Source organism: Nicotiana tabacum, chromosome 14, assembly GCF_000715075.1.
Source record: "Nicotiana tabacum cultivar K326 chromosome 14, ASM71507v2, whole genome shotgun sequence".
NCBI classification, from domain to species: Eukaryota; Viridiplantae; Streptophyta; class Magnoliopsida; order Solanales; family Solanaceae; genus Nicotiana; species Nicotiana tabacum.
Genome location: NC_134093.1, coordinates 33,776,445 through 33,796,860, shown reverse-complemented (window position 1 = coordinate 33,796,860; position 20,416 = coordinate 33,776,445). Strand labels below are relative to the sequence as shown.

Here is a 20,416-nt window from a genome sequence, read left to right as displayed (position 1 = left end):
TACGTGTACAATTTAGATGACGGTAGTATATTACGTATCTCAAACGATAACTCGATTCTAAAATAAAACGGGCAGCATTTCCCCTGATTTTACTGCTCCCTCAAGCCTACTATAGACGAGATACAAACATAATACAATCAGCAACTCAAAACCAACCTAATTACAATCTGGGACCTTCGATACAACAAAAACCCCAAATATACCATAATACACCCAATCAACAAATTATCAATTAGCCTGCAACTACAACGACGAGCGATCAACCTACTACCCTACCACATGTGGCGTTTCTCCACGCCATTTTTATCCTTCCAAACTCCATAAATCAGCAGCACAATAGACAGCCCAAAAGCAACACAAAACAATCCACTATAAATTAAATAACTCGAACTCACGGCTTCCGATCACCGTCCCGGGAGGTCTAACTATTAGGAAACGAATTTATCAACTTTTTTTGATATTTTAAAGCTTAAATACATAAATTATAAATTTTTATTAACTATTAAATACATTCCAGAACTCAAACTACAAAGAAAAAGAGAGGTGATATAGTGATACTTACGTCATAGGGATCGTTCTGATGTTATCGCTTCTCGATTTCGTACCCGGGATGTTAGTATTATTTGAAGTTATTAGAGAGCTCAAGGACAGTTCTTTTATGGTGTCTCTAGTCAGATTCTATGTAAAATGAAGAGAGAGAGAGATGAGTTAAAATATATTTATCAAACTTTTGAAAAGTCAAAAGGTGCTAACTTGGCACCCTCTGATTCGCCCATTTTCCAACGCTTATATCTTTTTATCCGGATATCGTATGAACGAACGGTTAAGAAAGTTGGAAACTACATTCCAAGATCTTCAATTTGGTATATAATATGTCCCAAAAAGACCTCATATATCATACGAAATTTATTTCTCAAAAAACTCTGTTATAGGGCAAATTCTTAGTCGGTTTTTCCGCAACTTTAATCCGATTTTCCCCAAACTTTATGTGTTTTGTCCAACCATCATATATAGTCATATTATGACTTTAAACTCATTTAAATCATGATTAACAAGTCTCATATTTATTATCCGTCACCTTCGGACGTACAGGGTGTAACAGTTTTTATATAATTGAGCCGTTGGATTTCTCTACTTGTTCAACTACATGTTTGTTGTTGTTAATTGAATGGCCATCAATTGACTGTGCTTATTTAGTGTGTACTGCTCGAGAGAGAGTACACATTTAGGTAGTTGTTGAACAACATTACTCCTAACGTATGTGAGAGATCAATACGAAGGGTTTAAAGGCGGGATTAGAGATAACGAAACCTTCGTGCGATCGTAGTGAGCGGTGAATTAGTGCTAGCTAGCGTAGTTCGAGAGAATATGTCTAGTAAATTGTGGTAGTTACTCGAAAGAGAACTACGACACCCGAAGTATTCACGATCGGTGGAGAATACTTAGATAAATTTATAGGAGACATGGCGGGAAGGATTCCGACAATTAAAAAAATCATAACTCCAGACCTCCTTAGTCTTGTCTCTAATCCTTAGTATCTTTAGTTATTAATCTACTACTTTAATTTGTTAGTTAATTAGTTAGACATAAGAATCTTAATATTTATAACCTAGGAATTGTTTGAGCTTGTCTTCTTAGTGATAATAAACAGTTGTAGCTTAACCTTAGTTTTTTGTAGGATTCGACTCCGGACTTTTAGACCGGATTATATTTGCACCAACTACTTATCCCTTTTAGGACTAGAGTTAGGCGTGATCAGAGACTATAAATCATTGAATAAAAATAAATCATGAATTTGGATGAACTCACTTTTAAAGAACTGAATCCGCCTCTGAAAAGAGATATAGAGACATAAAGATAGTACTCCCTTCATTTTAAGTTATGTGAACATATTTGACTGAGCACAGAGTTTAAGAAAAATGAAAAGATTTTTGAATTTATGATGTAAAATGAGGCACATATATTTTGTGCGGCTATAAATTATTACATAAAGGTAAATAATTTTACATAAATTGAAACTGAGAGTAATATTTTGAAATGGAATATATTATATTCATAACTATGTTACGTCACCGCTAATGAAATACTACTGTTTAATAGTGGAAGAACTGAGACTAATAAGTTGCGTCGATTCAATTTCCGCTGAAATATGAATTCATGTCCAAATTATACATCAATATTCTTTCCTATTAGTGTGCATTAAACTTTAAAGAGTTCTAATTACATCAATTTATGTTGTATAAATATTATAAATACTTTTTATTGCTGTAAACAAAGCGCCTAATTAAATTAGTTGTTGTAGTTATGCCTTTTTCGTATTACTAATTAGTTATTGAAGGCATATTGCTTTGAATTAACGTCTCTCACTCAAAGTCTTCAAAAGAAAATATCAACTATTACTCAAAAAATCTAGCATTTAATTCCCACGCCTAATTTCTGCCTTTTCTCTATGGATACTAATGCATGCTCTATTATCAAGGGTTTTGTTCAATGGAAAAATAGTACTAATAAAAGATATTATGATACACAAAGACAATAAAATCTACCATGTATAAAATCCTCACACCAATTTTGCACTTTTTCTTTGAACCACGCTCCAATATCAAGGGGATTCATTAGGTAGTAAAATGATACTAAATATATAAGTAAATTACATTACAGTCTCGGAATGGCAATGGGACGGTGCGGGTACGGGGCGATACAGATTTGAGATCATGCGGGGCGGGGTGGGTGCAGATGAATGCGGGGCGGGGCAGGTTTGAACATTCTTTTAAAACTAAAAGCGGTTGTGGGGCGGTTGTGGGTTAAAAATCATGTGAGGTAGGTTCTTCAATTTCCAGTAAATTTGCCACTGAGTATATAGACGGTTGAAGCATTTCTTCTTATACTTTTCTTTAAAATAAGATTTTGGATGTTTAATATTTTAAGGCCATGGTTATTGTATTAGCTGGAAAAATCTGAATTTTCTTTTCCTCTTTTTTTTTTATTCATATTTTTTTTCCTTTTTAGTTTTGAAATATAGTTGTTGCTGTAACTAAAAGAACAATAAGAAAAAACAATATAGTCAATCCAGTAGCCAAATCTGGAAGTATGAATTTTTATTAAGATTAAACCATAATATAATATTTAATTAGCATAGCTAAGATATCAGTTCAACGAGCAATAATAAATGAGAATATTTGGTAATTGACTTAAATTAGCAAACTTCAGTAAATTAAAGTTGCACAGAATAAACGAAACAGAGCTTATAGAAGAAAATGAAAGATTTTTGTTAGGTGGGGCGGGTTCACGCGGGGCGGGTTGGGGCAGGTTGAAAACAAAAAAAATTGCTATGCAGGACGGGGCGGGGAAGGTTGAAGTTTTGGGGATTGAATCTAAACCCAGCCCATAACCACCCCGCCCCGCCCCATTGCCATCTCTTGACATGATTCGTGTATTATATGGTAATTCTGTCAACTTTCAAAATAGATTTTTCCAAAAAGAAAAATCGTTTTAGCTGCTTTAGAAAGCTTCGTAAAAAACGTTTTCGAACAACCATCCAAGCACCTTCCTAATCGCTTATTTGGTAATAATGACAAAGCACTGCAGTGCGCTTGCATAATGATTGGTGGGATAAGGGACAATAATCTCGAATTGAAAGTGAGATTATTTTATTCCACTTTTAATTAAATATTTGAATTTGAAATTAGCAATTTTGAGATTAATCTATACTACAACTGTGATATTATTCTATCCCACATTAAGCGCAGGATAATAATTCTAATATCGGGATGAAATACTACCATGACAAAAATATCCTTCTCCAAGGCTCTTTCACCCATATCCTTAAAAAAAATCCAAGATTAAAATTGAAAATAAAAATTTATCTCAACTTATCTAGTATACACCAAATATTTGTTTTATATTATACTCGTATATCTCATTTTTTTAATCAATAAATCAAACATCTATTAATAAAAATATATTAATTAAATAATTTATTACTATTTAATTATCATATTATAATCTGTAATTATAATCCTGGATAATTAATTCTATAACCAGACGATCCCATTTTATGCTTTATTAAGTCCTTTGCATATTGCCTCATTTAGTATCAAACAAAATAAAATTTCAAATTCAATGACATTACTTCAGCGAAGGGAGGGGACAATGGAACAATATTATGTGCTATGAACAATTGAAAAATATAAAATGGAAAGTAGATCAAGAAATGGGAGAAAATAATCCACTTAAATATTTTAAGCGAAATATTTTTCTATGAGTAAGAAATTATTTAAATATCTAAAAGTAAATTATCCTAAACACCTATAGTTACATACTAGACAATCTTGGCCATGCTTCGCATGGGCCAACAATTCTAAAGTTGTCTTTATTTATTATTGTAGTCACAAATAAATTGAGTTAATTATAAAGAATATATGTACAAAGTAATATTTCACTTGATCATCCATTTGATGGATGTTGTTTCTTTTTTTCACTGAAGTAGTCCTTGCACTTCAATTATATGGAAAGTATTCTTAGGTCTGAACAAGAGATGAGAGATGCAGTTGATGAGCTAGTTGAGCTCAACCTGCAAGAATACAAGTGTGAGGAAATTTTGAAAGAAGAATTTCCAATATAATAATTTATACAAAACACTTGAAAAAGTAACAACAATATGATGGAGAAGAAAATTGACTGTGTCGAAAGAGTCATGCATCACAGTATATGCTACCTGTGTAACCACAATCAGTAAGATGATCGACTTCAATAATAACACAAAGAAAATGTCAAATTTGATTATAATACAAAACTCATCAAGTTCAACTAAAAATTCTACATCAGAAAAAGAAGCAATAATTAAAGCAAACAGTTCAAAATCAAACCAATAACAAAACACAAAGAATATCATCCTGCAAATATATTTTTATACCTTTCAGTCTCAGGTTCCACCACCAACAAAATAGTAAGCGCAACATCATGCAAAGTACAGTTTATATCTTGCAACCTGAGATATCGGTCGCTCTTCAAAAAGAGATCTTATGAAAGAACAAATGCAAAATAGATGTATGCACGAATAACATAAAGTCAACATAATTTTATAAATCGCACGCGCTTAAGACATTTTCTTGATTAATTGTCATCAAACTAAAAATGAAAGAGTACAAAGTTTCTTTCTAATTCATCCGCTAGGATAGCGTTAATGTTATGGGTTCGTCCAAATCTAGCTCATACTTAGTAAATTTATTACAAAATTCAGTACAAAAGTACAAATAATATATTTTCAACTCAGTAAGTCAAATGGGATGTGGTAGTCTAGTTGAATGCTGAACTCGAATCCATAAAGTTCAAATCCTAAATACACCTCTATCATCAACCAAGTCACAAAAAAAAAAAAAAAAATTGCGTGCATCAAATAAATAAAAATTGTCTGGAAAGATACCACAGCGTATAATTGCCACGACTCCAAATTTCCTCCGTAGGATGTCGTGATGGCACCTAGTCTGACTAGGTAAGCCTATCAATGCGGAATAACAATAGAAATCTGAAATAAATAAAAAATCTTCAAATTCACATAATTACAACTCCCAAAATCCGGTAGAAATAAGTCACAAGCTTATAAGAATTTATTCTCAATGTATCTATATATCAGGGTCTAAGGAAAATAAGAAAGCAACATAATAATGATAGAAGGGGACTCCGGAGTCTGCGGACGCTGGCTGATATACCTCGAAGTCTTTGTACACAGGTAGCTCACTGATGTCTGGACTGGTAGGATGTACCTGGATCTGCACAAAAAAGATGTGCAGAAGTGTAGTATGAGTACACCACAGCGGTACCCAGTAAGTGCCAAGCCTAACCTCGGTAGAGTAGTGACGAGGTCAGGTAAGGCACTACTAGAATAATAAAAGACAAGGTGAAATATTTAACAATATAATAAAAATGAAATGATAATGGAAATGAATCAAGTAAGTAGTATGTCACCAATTAATTACGCAAAATAATGGTAAATAATACCTTGTGAAAACAAAATAGAATTCTTTTCAACTTTAAGAAAATCACAACAATAATCAAAGGCAACTGCGGCTATAAATCAATATCAACAAGGGCACTCCCGAGATACCGTCTCGTAGTCCCAAATCATAAATAAATTCACAATATCTCATTTCCTTATATCACTGCGAGAGCCTTCACATTTAATTTTAAAGAAAAATATTTTTTCCCTGAAATAGCATCCCGCGTTTTAGCCACCCTTATCAAACCGCATGACTTCTAGTAGTTTCCCTACTAGCCGCGCGTAGCAAGTCACCCTTATCTCACCGCATGTATTTCAACACCTAGACCATATACCACCGCATGCATATCAATATCACAAAATACCACAGCATGCATATCAATATCACAAAATATCACAATCTACACCTCAAGTGCTCAAACATTTCAATTTTCCAAAATAAATAATATCAATAATATTTTTCACAACATGGAGCTCACGGCTCAATCACAATGAGTACAAAAATCTCACAAAAATATTCGAGAATAAATAACTCAACAAATATAATATTTTAAAATTTTTAATATGTTGCCTCCGTACCAAATTTAGAATATCAAATATATAATATTAATAATATTTAAATTTAAGAAATTCAACCTTCAAATAATGCACAGAATAAAAAAAAAATAAGTTTCAACTAAACAGGTAAAATAATTAGCAGGAAAAGGTCAAGCAAATTTAAAGTATAAAAATAAGATCAATGATGAAGAATATAAAGTAATAAAATAATTTAATTAATATGCGACAGTGATCTACACAATTTAAAAACATAATCTTCCATATTTAGCCCGTGTACACACTCGTCACCTCGTGTACACGACTTTCAACACATTATAATTATCACATCAATACCAATCGTAGGGAAAATTTCCCCCACACAAGGTTAGACAAGTCACTTACCTCGACTTGCTCCAATTGAATCAAGTAGTATGCCCTTTCCTCGATTTTCCGACTATGATCGACTCGAATCTAGTCATAATTAATTCGATGCAGTCAACAAAAATTATAGAATCAATTCCATAAGAAAATACTATATTTTTCAATAAAAATCTGAAATTAACTCAAATATCGCACGTCTTGGAATCCGACGAAAGTCACGAAATATGAACGCCCATTCAACCACGAGTCTAACCATACCAAAATGACTAAATTCCGATAACAATTCGACCCTCAAATCCTCAAATCTCCAATAAAGGGTTTTTAAATTTTTTCAACTTAAATCACCAATTAAATATTAAAAACAGTGATGGATTCGGGTAATCTAACCTAAATTGAGTTAAGAATACTTACCCCGATACCTAAATTTAGTTAAGAATACTTACCCTGATATTTTCTCTGAAAATCTCCCAAATATCGCCTCGTCCCAAGCTCCAATTCGTCAAAAATGAAAAATGGGACGAAGAACTTAAACTCTCTACCCAGACATTTGTTCTACGCGATCGCGAAGCACAGTCTTCCACTGCCCAGGTTTAACCCTACGCGATCGCAAACAATGTCACGCCATCGCGATGCACAAGATTCCAACTCTACGCAATCGCATCCCTCTTCACGCGATCGCATAGAGCAAACACGTGGCCCAACTTGCTCTCAAGTTTCCCCTACGCGATCGCAAACAATGCCACGCGATCGCGATGCACAGATTAGCATAACCTATGCGATCGCGGTTGACCTCACGCGATCACGAATAACAAAACCAACACTGCCTCAATTAAGCCTACGCGATCGCATCCCAATCTTCGCGGTCGCGAAGAAGGTTTGAAACACCACCAAACAGTAGCTACCAGTAGTGCCAAAATGAAGGAAAATAATCTGAATACCATCCGAAATACGCCCGAGCCCCTCGAGACCTCAACCAAATATACCAACAAGTCCTAATACATCATATGAACTTAGTTGAGTCTTCTAATCACATCCAACAATACTAAAATCACAATTCACACCCCAATTCAAGCTTAATGAAACTTAAGAATTTCTAACTTATACATTCGATGCCGGAACCTATCAAATCAAGTCCGATTGACCTCAAATTTTGCACACAAGTCATAAATGGCATAACAAAACTATAAAAATTTTCGAAACTGGATTCCGACCCCAATATCAAAAAGTTAACTCCCCGGTCAAACTTTCAAACTTAAATTATTATTTTAGCCATTTTAAGCCTAATTTAACTATAAACTTCAAAATAAAATTCCAAACACGCACCTAAGTCCAAAATCACCATACGGAGCTGTTGGAATCATCAAAATTCTATTTCGAGGTTGTTTGCACATAAGTCGACATCCGGTCACTATTTGAAATTAAGCTTTAAAACTTGGAACTAAGTGTTCCAATTCGTTCCAAAAACCGGACCTAAACCAATTACTCTGGCAAGTCATATATCAGTTATAAAGTACAGAATGAGCAGTAAATTGGAAAACGGGGCTACAACTTTTAAAATTATTGGCCGGGTCATTACATCCTCCCCCTTTTAAAACAATCGTTCGTCCTCGAACGGGCATAGAGATATACCTGAAGTGGTGAAAAGATGAGGATAACGGTTGCGCATCTCCTACTCAGTCTCCCAAGTCGCCTCCTCGACCGGATGACCCCTCCATTAAACCTTCACGGAAGCAATGTTCTTTGACCTTAGCTTTCGAACCTGCATGTCCAAAACAACATTGGTTCCTCAACATAAGATAGATCTTTGTCCAACTGAACTGAACCGAAGTCTAACATATGAGACGGATTGCCGTGATACTTCTGGAGCATAAAAACATGGAATACCGGATGAACTGCAGAGAGACTAGGTGGTAGTGCAAGTCTATAAGCCACCTCTCCAACTCTTTCAAGAGTCTCAAAAGGCCTAATGTACCTGGGGCTCAACTTGTCCTTCTTCACGAACCTCATAACACCCTTCATAGGCGAAACCCAGAGCAAGACCCGCTCACCAACCATGAATGCAACATCACGAACCTTCTGATCCGCATAACTCGCTTGTCTAGATTGGGTTGTACGAAATCGATCCTGAATCAATTTAACCTTTTTCAAGGCGTCCTGAAGCAAGTCTGTACCCAATAGTCTAGCTTCGCCCCACTCGAACCAACCCATTGGAGACCGGCACTGCCTACCATACAAGGCCTCATACGGCGCCATCTGAATGCTCGATTGATAATTGTTATTATAAGAAAACTCAGCAAGTGGTAAGAACTGATCCCAAGCACCCCCAAAATCTATCACACACGCACGAAGGATATCCTTAAGTATCTAAATAGTGCGTTTGGACTGCCCGTCCGTCTGTGGGTGAAATATTGTACTCAACTCTACTCGAGTACCCAACTCACGTTATACGGCCCTCCAGAACCGTGATGTAAATTGCATACCCCGGTCGAAGATGATAGATACCGGTACGCCATGAAGCCTGACAATCTCGTAAATATAAACCTGAGCCAGTTGCTCCGAAGAGTAAGTAGTAACTACAGGAATGAAATGAGGTGACTTGGTCAATCTATCCACAATTACCCAAACTGCATCGAACTTCCTCTGAGTCTGTGGGAGCCCAACAACAAAATCCATAGTGATCCGCTCTTATTTCCATTCTGAAATCTCTAACTTCTGAAGCAATCCACCGGGTCGTTGATGCTCATATTTTACATGTTGACAATTTAGACACCGAGCTACATAGACACCGAGCTACATACTACACTATGTCTTTTTTCATCCGCCTTCACCAATAGTATTGTCTCAAGTCCTGATACATCTTTGCAACACCCGGATGAATGAAGTACCGCAAACTGTGAGCCTCCTAAAGAATCAACTCACGCAAACCATCTACATTAGGCACACATAGCCTGCCCTGCATCCGTAATACATCGTCATCTCCAATAGTGACTTCATTGGCATCACCGTGCTGAATTGTGTCCTTAAGGACAAGCAGATGTGGGTCATTATACTGACGCTCCCTGATACGATCATACAGAGAAGACTGGGAAACCACACAAGCCAAAACTCAGCTCGGCTCAGAAACATACAATCTAACAAACTGGAACATCCAAGGCTAAAGGCCTTTCTACTACTAGTAAATATGCTAAGCTGCCCAAACTCTCCGCCTTATGACTCAAGGCATCGGCCACTATATTGGCCTTCCCGGGATGATAGAGAATGGTGATATCGTAATCCTTAAGCAACTCCAACTATCTCCGCCGCCTCAAATTATGATCCTTCTGTTTAAATAGATGTTGTAAACTCCGGTGATCGGTGTAAACCTCATAATGGACACCGTACAAATAATGCCACCAAATCTTCAAGGCATGAACAATAACTGCTAACTCAAGGTCGTGGACCGGATAATTCTTCTCATGTACCTTTAACTGCCTGGACGCATAGGCAATCACACTACAGTCTTGCATCAATACTGCGCCGAGACCAATATGTATCACAATACACAGTATAAGACCCTGAACCTGTAGACAATACCAATATTGGGGTTGTAGTCAAAGTTGTCTTGAGCTTTTGGAAGCTCTCCTCACATTCCTCGGTCCACCTGAACGAAGCACCCTTCTGGGTCAATTTGGTCATAGGTGCAGCAACAGAAGAGAAACCCTCTACAAATCGGCGATAATACCTGCCAAACCAAGGAAACTTCGGATCTCCGTAGCTGAGGACGGTCTGGACCAACTCTGCACTGCTTCAATCTTCTTTGGATCTACCTTGATCCCCTCGCACGAAACTATATGACCCAATAATACCACTGAATTAAGCCAGAATTCACAAGTTTGAAAATTCTGCTCATGATCCTCCTGACTCCGAGAATACACCAGAATGTCGTCAATAAATACAATGACGAAGGAGTCGAGATAGGGCTGAAATACACAATTCATCAAATGCATAATGACATTACAAGAAACTCATAATGACCATACCGAGTCCTAAAAGCAGTCTTAAGGATATCTGGCTCCCGAATCTTCAACTGAGGATAACCTGAACCCAAGTCGATCTTAGAGAACACTCTGGCACCCTAAAGCTGATCAAATAGGTCATCAATACATGGCAATGGATACTTGTTCTTCACTGTAACTTTGTTCAGCTGGCGGTAATCAATACACATCCGCATAGAACCATCCTTCTTCTTCACAAATAAGACAGGAGCACCCCAAGGCGATACACTGGCCGAATGAGCCCTTATCAAGCAACTCCTGTAACTTTTCTTTTAACTCTTTCAATTTTGCTGGGGCCATACGATGTGGTGGAATAGAAATGGGCTGAGTGCCCGGTAACAAATCAATGACAAAGTCAATATCCCTGTCAGGTGGCATACCCGAAAGATCCGCTAGAAATATATCAGGAAAATTCCTTACTATAGGAACTGACTCCACGGTAGGAGTATCAACACTAACATCTCTCACATAGGCCAGATACGCATCACACCCCTTCTCAACCATCCGTTGAGCCTTAAGAAATGAAACAACCCTGTTAGGAACATAATCCGAGATACCTCTCCACTCTAGCCACGGTAGACCTGGCATAGCCAACGTCACCGTCTTGGCATAACAATCAAGAATAGCGTGATAAGGTGACAACCAGTCCATGTCCAAAATAATATCGAAATACAATGAGCAATAATAAATCAGCTCTGGTCTCAAAACCACCGATAACAATTAAACACAACCGATACACGCGGTCCACAATAATAGATTCACCCACGGGTGTGCATACGTAAACAGAAGAACTCAAGGAATCAAGTGATACGCCCAAATACGGGGCAAAATAAGATGACACATAAGAATAAGTGGATCCTGGATCAAATAAGACTGATGCATCTCTATGACAGACCGGAATAATACCTATGATAACAGAATCGGATGCAATTGCCTCCGTCCTAGCAGGAAGGGCATAATATCTGGTCTGGCCTCCCCCTCTAGGGCAACCTCTACCTGTTCTACCTCCACCTCTGGCTGGCTGTGCAGGTGGAGTGGCAACTGGTGCAGTAATCATGGCATGAGAAGCCTGAGGGCCCTGTGGAATGGGTGGGGCCTGAGAAATCTGTGGAGGTGCACCCCTCCTAAATCTGGGGCAATCTCTCATGATATGATGAGTGTCACCACACTCAAAACAAGCCCTCGGAGGACGTGGCTGCTGGGACTGGCTCGGGCCTTATCGACTAGACTGCCCACTGAAGGCACCCCGTACAGGAGGTACAGTAGACACTTCGGTGCATAATATAGAACCTGAGGTCTGGGAGTAGCCGGAATACCACTGGAAGCTGGAAGTGCTGAATGAATAGGACGACTCACATAGCCTCTACCATGACGGGCTGCAGCTGGGGCACACGAATTATTATATGTGCCAGAATCTTGGGGTCTCTTAGCTTCCCTCTCTTCCCTCTCCCGGGTCCGCATACCCTCTAATCTCCTAGCAATTGACACCACATGTTGGTATGTGATGTCCATCTCTAGCTCTCGGGCTATATTGAATCTGATACTAGGGTGGAGACCCTCAATAAATCTACGAACCAGCTCTCGAACAGTAGCAACTAAGGCTGGTGCATGCCTATCCAAATTACTGAATCAGACCGCATATTTCGACACGGTCATAGAACCCTGGCACAACTGCTCAAACTCTGCGTGCCATGCATCTCTAAGACTCTGAGGAACATATTCCCTCAAGAACATATCAGAAAATTGAGTCCAAGTAAGTGAAGCTGCCTCAGCCGGACTATCCAACTCATATGCCCGCCACCACTGGTAGGCCGCTCCTCTAAGCTGGAATGTCGTGAAAGAAACCCCACTGGAATCCACAATACCCATGGTACGGAGGATACGGTGACATTCCTCAAGAAAACCCTGAGCATCCTCTGAAGCTAAACCACTGAATGTGAGAGGGTGGTACTTCTTGTACCTCTCGAGCCTGAGATGCTCCCCCTCTGAAACTGTTGTCCTAACCTTAGGCCGAACTAGGATAACTGGCTGCACTGGTATAACCTCTGGGGCATGGTCAACTTGGGCCCGTGGCTCGGGAGTACGGGCGGCGGGAGTCTGTGCTCCTCCCCCGGCCTGAGATGTGGCAGGAGCAAGTAGAATCAACCATGCCTGAGCTAGAGTGCCAAACATGCTCAAAAATTGGCCAAGGGTCTCCTGAAGTGCAGGAGTAGTAACAGGCGTCTCAGGCGCCTGCTCTCCAACTGGAGCTACTAGTGGATCTGCTGCAGCAGCTCGTACAGGTGCTCTGGCTGCACCACGTGGTCTTTCTCGGCCTCTGGCTCAACCTCTACCCCGACCCTAGCCTCTTGCGGCTCTAACAGGGGGTGTGGGAGTCTGATCATCGGATCCAGTTATGCATGTCCACCATCTGTGAGAGAATAGAAAGACAATGGTTTAGAACTTTGAATTCAACAGTGCGCACGATAAGGAATCAAAGAAGCGAATATTTTCCTAACAGTTCCATAGCCTCCCGAAGAAAAGTATAAACGTCTCCGTACTGATCCGCGAGACTCTACTAAACCTGCTTGTGACTCATAACACCTATGAACCTAAAGCTCTGATACCAACTTGTCACGACCCCAAATTCCCTCCGTAGGATATCGTGATGGCACCTAATCTCTAAGACTGGGTAAGCTTATCAATGCGGAATAACAATAGAAATCTGAAATTAAAAAAAATCTTCAAATTCACATAATTACAACTCTCAAAACCCGGTAAAAATAAGTCACAAGTTTCTAATAATTTATCCTAAATGTATCTATATTTCAGGGTCTAAGGAAAATAAGGAAACAACACAATAATGATAGAAGGGGACTCCGAAGTCTGCGGACGCTGGCAGATATACCTCGAAGTCTCCGTACACAGGTAACTCACTGATGTCTGGACTGGTAGGATGTACCTGGATCTGCACAAAAAATATGTGCAGAAGCGTAGTATGAGTACACCACAGCGGTACCCAGTAAGTGTCAAGCCTAACCTCAGTAGAGTAGTGACGAGGTCAGGTCAGGCCCTACTGAAATAATAAAAGACAAGGTGAAATGTTTAACAATATAATAAAAATGAAATGACAATGGAAATGAATCGAGTAAGTAGTATGTCACCAATTAACTACGCAAAATAATGGCAAATATTACCTCGTGGAAACAAAATAGAATTCTTTTCAACTTTAAGAAAATCACAACAATAATCAAAGGCAACTGCGGCTATAGATCAATATCAATAAGGGCACTCCCTAGGTACCGTCTCGTAGTCCCAAATCATAAATAAATTCACAATATCTCATTTCCTTATATCACCGCGAGAGCCTTCACATTTAATGTTAAAGAAAAATATTTTTTTCCGAAATAGCAGCCCGCGTTTTAGACACCCTTATCACACCGCATGACTTCTAATAGTTCCCCTACTAGCCACGTGTATCAACCCACCCTTATCTCACCGCATGTATTTCAACACCCAGACTTTATACCACCGCATGCGTATCAATATCACAAAATATCACAATCTACACCTCAAGTGCTCAAACATTTCAATTTGCCAAAATAAACAATATCAACAATATTTTCCACAACATGGAGCTCACGGCTCAATCACAATGAGTACAAAAATCTCACAAAAATATTCGAGAATAAATAACTCAACAAAAATAATATTTCAAAATTTTTAATATGTTGCCTCCGTACCAAATTTAGAATATCAAATACATCATATTAATAATATTTTAATTTAAGAAATTCAGCCTTCAAATAATGCACAGAATAAAAGAAACCAAGTTTCAACTAAACAGGTAAAACAATTAGCAGGAAAAGGTCAAGCAAATTTAAAATATAAATATAAGATCAATGATGAAGAATATAACAAAATAAAATAATTTAATTAATATGCAACAGTGATCTACACAATTTAAAAACATAATCTTCCACATTTAGCCCGTGTACACACTCGTCACCTCGTATACACGACTTTCAATACATTACAATTATCACATCAATGCCAATCGTAGGGGAAATTTCTCCCACACAAGGTTAGACAAGTCACTTACCTCGACTTGCTCCAATTGAATCAAGTAGTATGCCCTTTCCTCGATTTTCCGACTATGATCGACTCGAATCTGGTCATAATTAATTCGATATAGTCAACAAAAATTATAGAATCAATTCCATAAAAAAATACTATATTTTTCAATAAAAATCTGAAATTAACTCAAATATCGCACGTCTCTGAATCCGACGAAAGTCACGAAATATGAACGCACATTCAACCACGAGTCTAACCATAACAAAATGATTAAATTCCGATAACAATTCGACCCTCAAATACTCAAATTTATCCAATAAAGGGTTTTCAAATTTTTTTCAACTTAAATCACCAATTAAATGTTAAAAACAGTGATGGATTCGGGTAATCTAACCTAAATTGAGTTAAGAATACATACCCCGATATTTTTTCTGAAAATCTCCTAAAAATCGCCTCTTCCCGAGCTCCAATCCGTCAAAAATAAAAAATGGGACGAAGTTCCATTTTCAGAACTTAAACTCTCTGCCTAGACATTTGCTCTACGCGATCATGAACAATCACACGCGATCGCGAAGCACAGTTTTCCACTTCCCAGGTTTAACCCTACGTGATCGCAAACAATGCCACGTCATCGCGATGCACATGATTCCAGCTCTACGCGATCACATCCCTCTTCACGCGATCGCATAGAGTAAATACGTGGCCCAACTTGCTCTCAAGTTTCCCCTACATGATCGCAAACAATGCCACGCGATCACGATACACAGACTGGCCCAACCTACGCGATCGTTGACTTCACGCGATCGCGAAAAACAAAATCAACACTGCCTCAACTAAGCCTACGCGATCGCGTCCCAATCTTTCCGATCGCATCCCAATCTTCGCGATCGCGAAGAAGGTTTGAAACACCAGCAAACAACAGCTACCAACAGTGCCAAAATGAAGGAAAATAATCTGAATACCATCCGAAACACGTCCGAACCCCTCAGGACCTCAACCAAATATACCAACAAGTCCTAATACATCATACGAACTTAGTCGAGTCTTCAAATCACATCCAACAACAATAAATCACAATTCACACCCCAATTCTAACTTAATGAAACTTAAGAATTTCTAACTTTTACATTCGATGCCGGAACCTATCAAATCAAGTCCGATTGACCTAAAATTTTGCACACAAGTCATAAATGGCATAACGAAAATATAAAAATTTTCGGAACTGGATTCCGACCCCGATATCAAAAAGTCAACTCCCCGGTCAAACTTCCAAACTTAAATTACTATTTTAGCCATTTCAAGTCTAATTTAACTACGGAATTCCAAATAAAATTTTGAACACGTTCCTAAGTCCAAAATCACCATACAGAGCTGTTGGAATCATCAAAATTCTATTCCGGGATCGTTTGCACATAAGTCGATATTCGGTCACTATTTGAACATAAGCTTTAAAACTTGAAACTAAGTGTTCCAATTCGTTCCAAAACCTCACCGGACCTAAACCAATTACTCTGGCAAGTCATATATCAGTTATAAAGTACAGAATGAGCAGTAAATAGGGAAACGGGACTACAACTTTTAAAACGACTGGCCGGGTCGTTACAATAACCTTATAAAGAAAAATATTCTCAAAATTCGCCGAAAGTAATTACTATCCAAATAAATGAAACTGAAGGTTTAAAAAAAGGCACAGTAATAACAGAACAAAAATGAGCTAGATTAAACAGAGGTGTAAATACCTATACATAAATATATATGTATTTTCTGTTATAGAGAATATTAACAGTTAATAAATGTTGAAATTTTAATTTTTCAGAAAAGATTTTGACCTTTTATAGCATATATGTTCCTTTGTAAATTAACAGTATAAAAAACTAAAAATAAAAGAGTCTATCTATTGAAGTATTTTATTATAGGAATCTGATCATTCAAGGACTTTGTGATAAGAAATTGATGGACATGTATTGAAAAGTTACTTTTCATATTCTACTATCACTGCGAGACTCCCTTAAAGATGTTGTCTTTTTAAATAAGATAACATGAGAATTTCACAATCACACTTCCAATGTCACTCTTAAAGTTCCTTCTTAATTTAAATATCACATACTGGACAGTAAATCCATCATGCTGCAACAAACCTCAACTACAGCAGATCAAAATGAAGACATAAACAAATGAATAAATGCTTTGGAAGTTAATTATATCTGAAAATCCTGCACAAGTTTCACACTTGATCAGTTGGGTTTTCCTTTCTTCAATTAAAAAGTTAAAAGCAAGAAAAAATTTGGAACGCAACTATCTCTTAGTATGGTTACAGTGTTGTTTGTTTACTGACGATGAATTTTATAATATTTAAAAATAGTAGAACTCTTGTACCAACTCATATATGAGAGTGACAAACTTTAATATCGATGGACACTAGACAAAGCTCACGAGCAAAATTGATATCAGCAGAAGGAGAAAAAATAAACACCTTGTGGGGATCGATAAATTACTCACTTGGGCAGAAACAAAGACACCCGTAGCTATTTGAGAAGAATGTTATTATACTGTGGTGCTTACCTTTCGATGCCTAGATATCCAAAGTTTTACCTTCCGATGCCTCGATACCCAAAGTTAAAAAAATCAAATAAGGTTTTTCTTTGGAAATCAATCCCACACATTTTTGTAATTTTAGCGACCACATGAGTTTTGTTAGAAGTGTAGTAACTTAATCAGTAGAAGATGTAATCAAAATTTTGATCATAATACATTTACAAACCCAAAGAAAGACCTTTCAGTACTTTATGCAAGAACCAACAGAACAACAACAAAATTTATTGACATATTCTCAATAAAGACTGACAAAGAGGAAGCAATAGCAGGCTGGCTAACTAAAAGCAAAGTTGGCAAAGACATAGCAGGCTGGCTAACTTAAACCAAAGCTAGCAAAGAGAAAAAATTGTGATCTAGCAAACAATTGGTGATTCTTTACACTTATTGTGTTTATTTCTTGTTTCATTTCTTTCTTTGACTTAGTACGAATATTATTCCCCTTCTTCTCCCAAACATTCATAAAATTTCAATCATCAAAATGCGACGAAATCCACAAAACTTATTTCCCTTCTCATCACCCTTTTCATAATAACAACATTTGTTTCAACCACATCAAACATTCTTGGTAGAAAAGTTGGGGAAAGAACTCTTATCAAGGATGTGAAAACAAATAAAAAAGTTCAAGACTTACAAGCAGATATTGCAAGAGGACAATATTGAGTTGTTGAACTTTGCTAAGGTTGTAGAAACCGAAACACAGGTTATTTCTAGTATCAAATATTATCTTAAAATCTCCACAACTATTTCCTCGGCTATTCCGAAAACGATTGATAATATATTGGTGATAAAACCTTAGGAGGAAAGTCAGTGAACCAAGTTTCCTACTCAAAGACCTTCGATTAACCGATGATGTCGAAAGTGACATCAAAATCGGTGAAGTTGAGATAAAAATAAATCTGAAGATGAAGCAGAGACAGAAAGAGGATGGGCAGAGGTAAACGGAAGCAGATTAATCGTTGTGAGATAGAAAGAAATCTGAAAATGAAGCAGAGAAAAGAAAGAGGATGAGCAGAGGGAGGGATTAGTCGCTGGCAGTGAGAGTCCCTATATCGCACCACCCGTCAAAGTTACTTTACGTGTGTTAGCTGTTAGCAAAATTTACGAAAAGACTAAAGTAGCCCTTAGGAATAAAATAAAATACTTATATCTCATATATAACAAAAATCTGGTATAAATATAATAGCCTTATCCGTATGTATTTCTAAGATGAACAATCCCCTGTATAATAGGAATCATAGACACACGAATATTCATCTAAGTCAGGTAAAGTTAATATATTTTGAAGTGGAAGAATAAAAAGACAAGCTAAGAAAAAGAAAAATTCAAGAATATCAAATATTATTTATATCTATATCTATATTTATATCTATCTATACTATATTAAAAGCACGAAGGCCGTTAGCGAAATATCGTTCGCCTTTTTTACCCTTTTAATCTATCTATAGTATATTAAAAGCACGAAAACCCTTAGCGAAATATCGTTCGCTTTTTTTATCCTTTTAAAATAGAGTTCAGAATAGACAAAATAGTTATTTGATTATTCTCCTATCTAATATTTAGGTGTTTGAATTAAATCAGATTTATTATTTGAATTAAGTAAGAAGTCCTTATATTTAGGACTATAAAATCATTAAAATTTTTACCTAGAATACATTTCAGAAAATACTAAATTAAAACACTTTGTTTCCAAGGCAATACCTTAATTTACTCTAATGCTTTTTCCGTCAACTAGATGAAAAGGACTTTTTTTGGTTAAAAAATATTTATTACAGAATTTGACTTTAAGAAAAATAGGAATTAGCTTTCAAATTCGTCTCATAGCTAATAGGATATTTCTATCACTAACCCATAGCTAAATTCTACCCAGCAATGAATATTTTCCTTTTAGCTACGTAATTTATTATAATTTTTTTTATTTTCTTTAGTTGCCCTGTCTAGAATACATATTACCTAAACAATTATTTTCTTCCGAAGTTAAAACAAAAGAAGGATAAATAATAGATCACTAAGCTATCAAAATTATTTTTGTTGACCAAATAGGATCAATATTCGTCATTTTCAAGAACTTATATTTTTTAAATTCTATTTTATAACTCAAATACATTATTTAGTAATATTTATATAATTTTTTAATTTTATATTCATTGATATAGGAATAATATTTATATAATTTTTAAATTTTATATTCATTGATAGAGGTACACACGCAAAGCGCGTACCCTAAGACTAGTAATTTAAAAAAAATAAGTAGCTATATGTTCAAGAAAAAATATGTTATTATTTGTAAATGGTGTGTATGTGTGTGTGTGTGTGTGTGTATATATATATATATAAAACAAATTATGGTTACTTCCTAATTCCTATGTAGGAGTCTAAAAGATATACGTTTCCAGGAAAGTGTTTATTCTCTTTCTTAAATTTTATAAAATTAAATGTATAGGAACTTCATATTCGTTACTTTAGTTTATCTTATAGTTGTTATATATTTTGATATCTCTAGTTACATGTATACTCCATGTTTTTAAAAATTTAACACTTCAACACCCTTGTAAAATGAAAATTTTATTCAAACTAATATTTATGTAGAATTTTCATTGTATAGGAAGCTAAGTATATGGATTAAAAATATAAGGGGATGTATATGCAACCGAGTCATATTATAAAGTGTTTAGTCAGTTAATATTTTTTTATGATTGTCGGTGACAAAACTTAATCTTCATAATATATCAAAACATTAGCTCCTTTTGCTATGAGTGATTTTGTTTTCAGTATTATATTAAAACATAACTCTATTTTTTCGGTAAAATACAAAAAA

The 20,416-nt window shown here is 36.5% G+C and overlaps 1 protein-coding gene across 5 annotated transcripts; it reads right to left on the bottom strand.

Annotated features, from left to right (window-relative positions):
• Window positions 1–5,249: 5,249 nt before the first annotated feature.
• LOC142168713 (uncharacterized) lies at window positions 5,250–18,659 on the bottom strand. 5 transcript variants are annotated; one of them, XM_075229479.1, is made up of 6 exons: window positions 18,233–18,657; window positions 15,032–15,100; window positions 13,838–13,897; window positions 6,938–7,006; window positions 5,712–5,771; window positions 5,250–5,527 (listed from the first exon to the last, which is right to left on the bottom strand). In XM_075229479.1, the coding sequence occupies exons 1-6, from the start codon at window positions 18,464–18,466 to the stop codon at window positions 5,504–5,506; spliced, it is 516 nt and encodes a 171-aa protein (XP_075085580.1). In that variant the 5' UTR covers window positions 18,467–18,657; the 3' UTR covers window positions 5,250–5,503. The 5 variants fall into 5 exon arrangements, 2 of the variants coding, with proteins under 2 accessions (XP_075085580.1, XP_075085579.1); XR_012698610.1 differs by lacking the exon at window positions 5,250–5,527 and having other exon boundaries at window positions 5,538–5,771; window positions 15,425–18,659; XM_075229478.1 differs by lacking the exon at window positions 5,250–5,527 and having other exon boundaries at window positions 5,546–5,771.
• Between the last annotated feature and the right edge of the window lie 1,757 nt (window positions 18,660–20,416).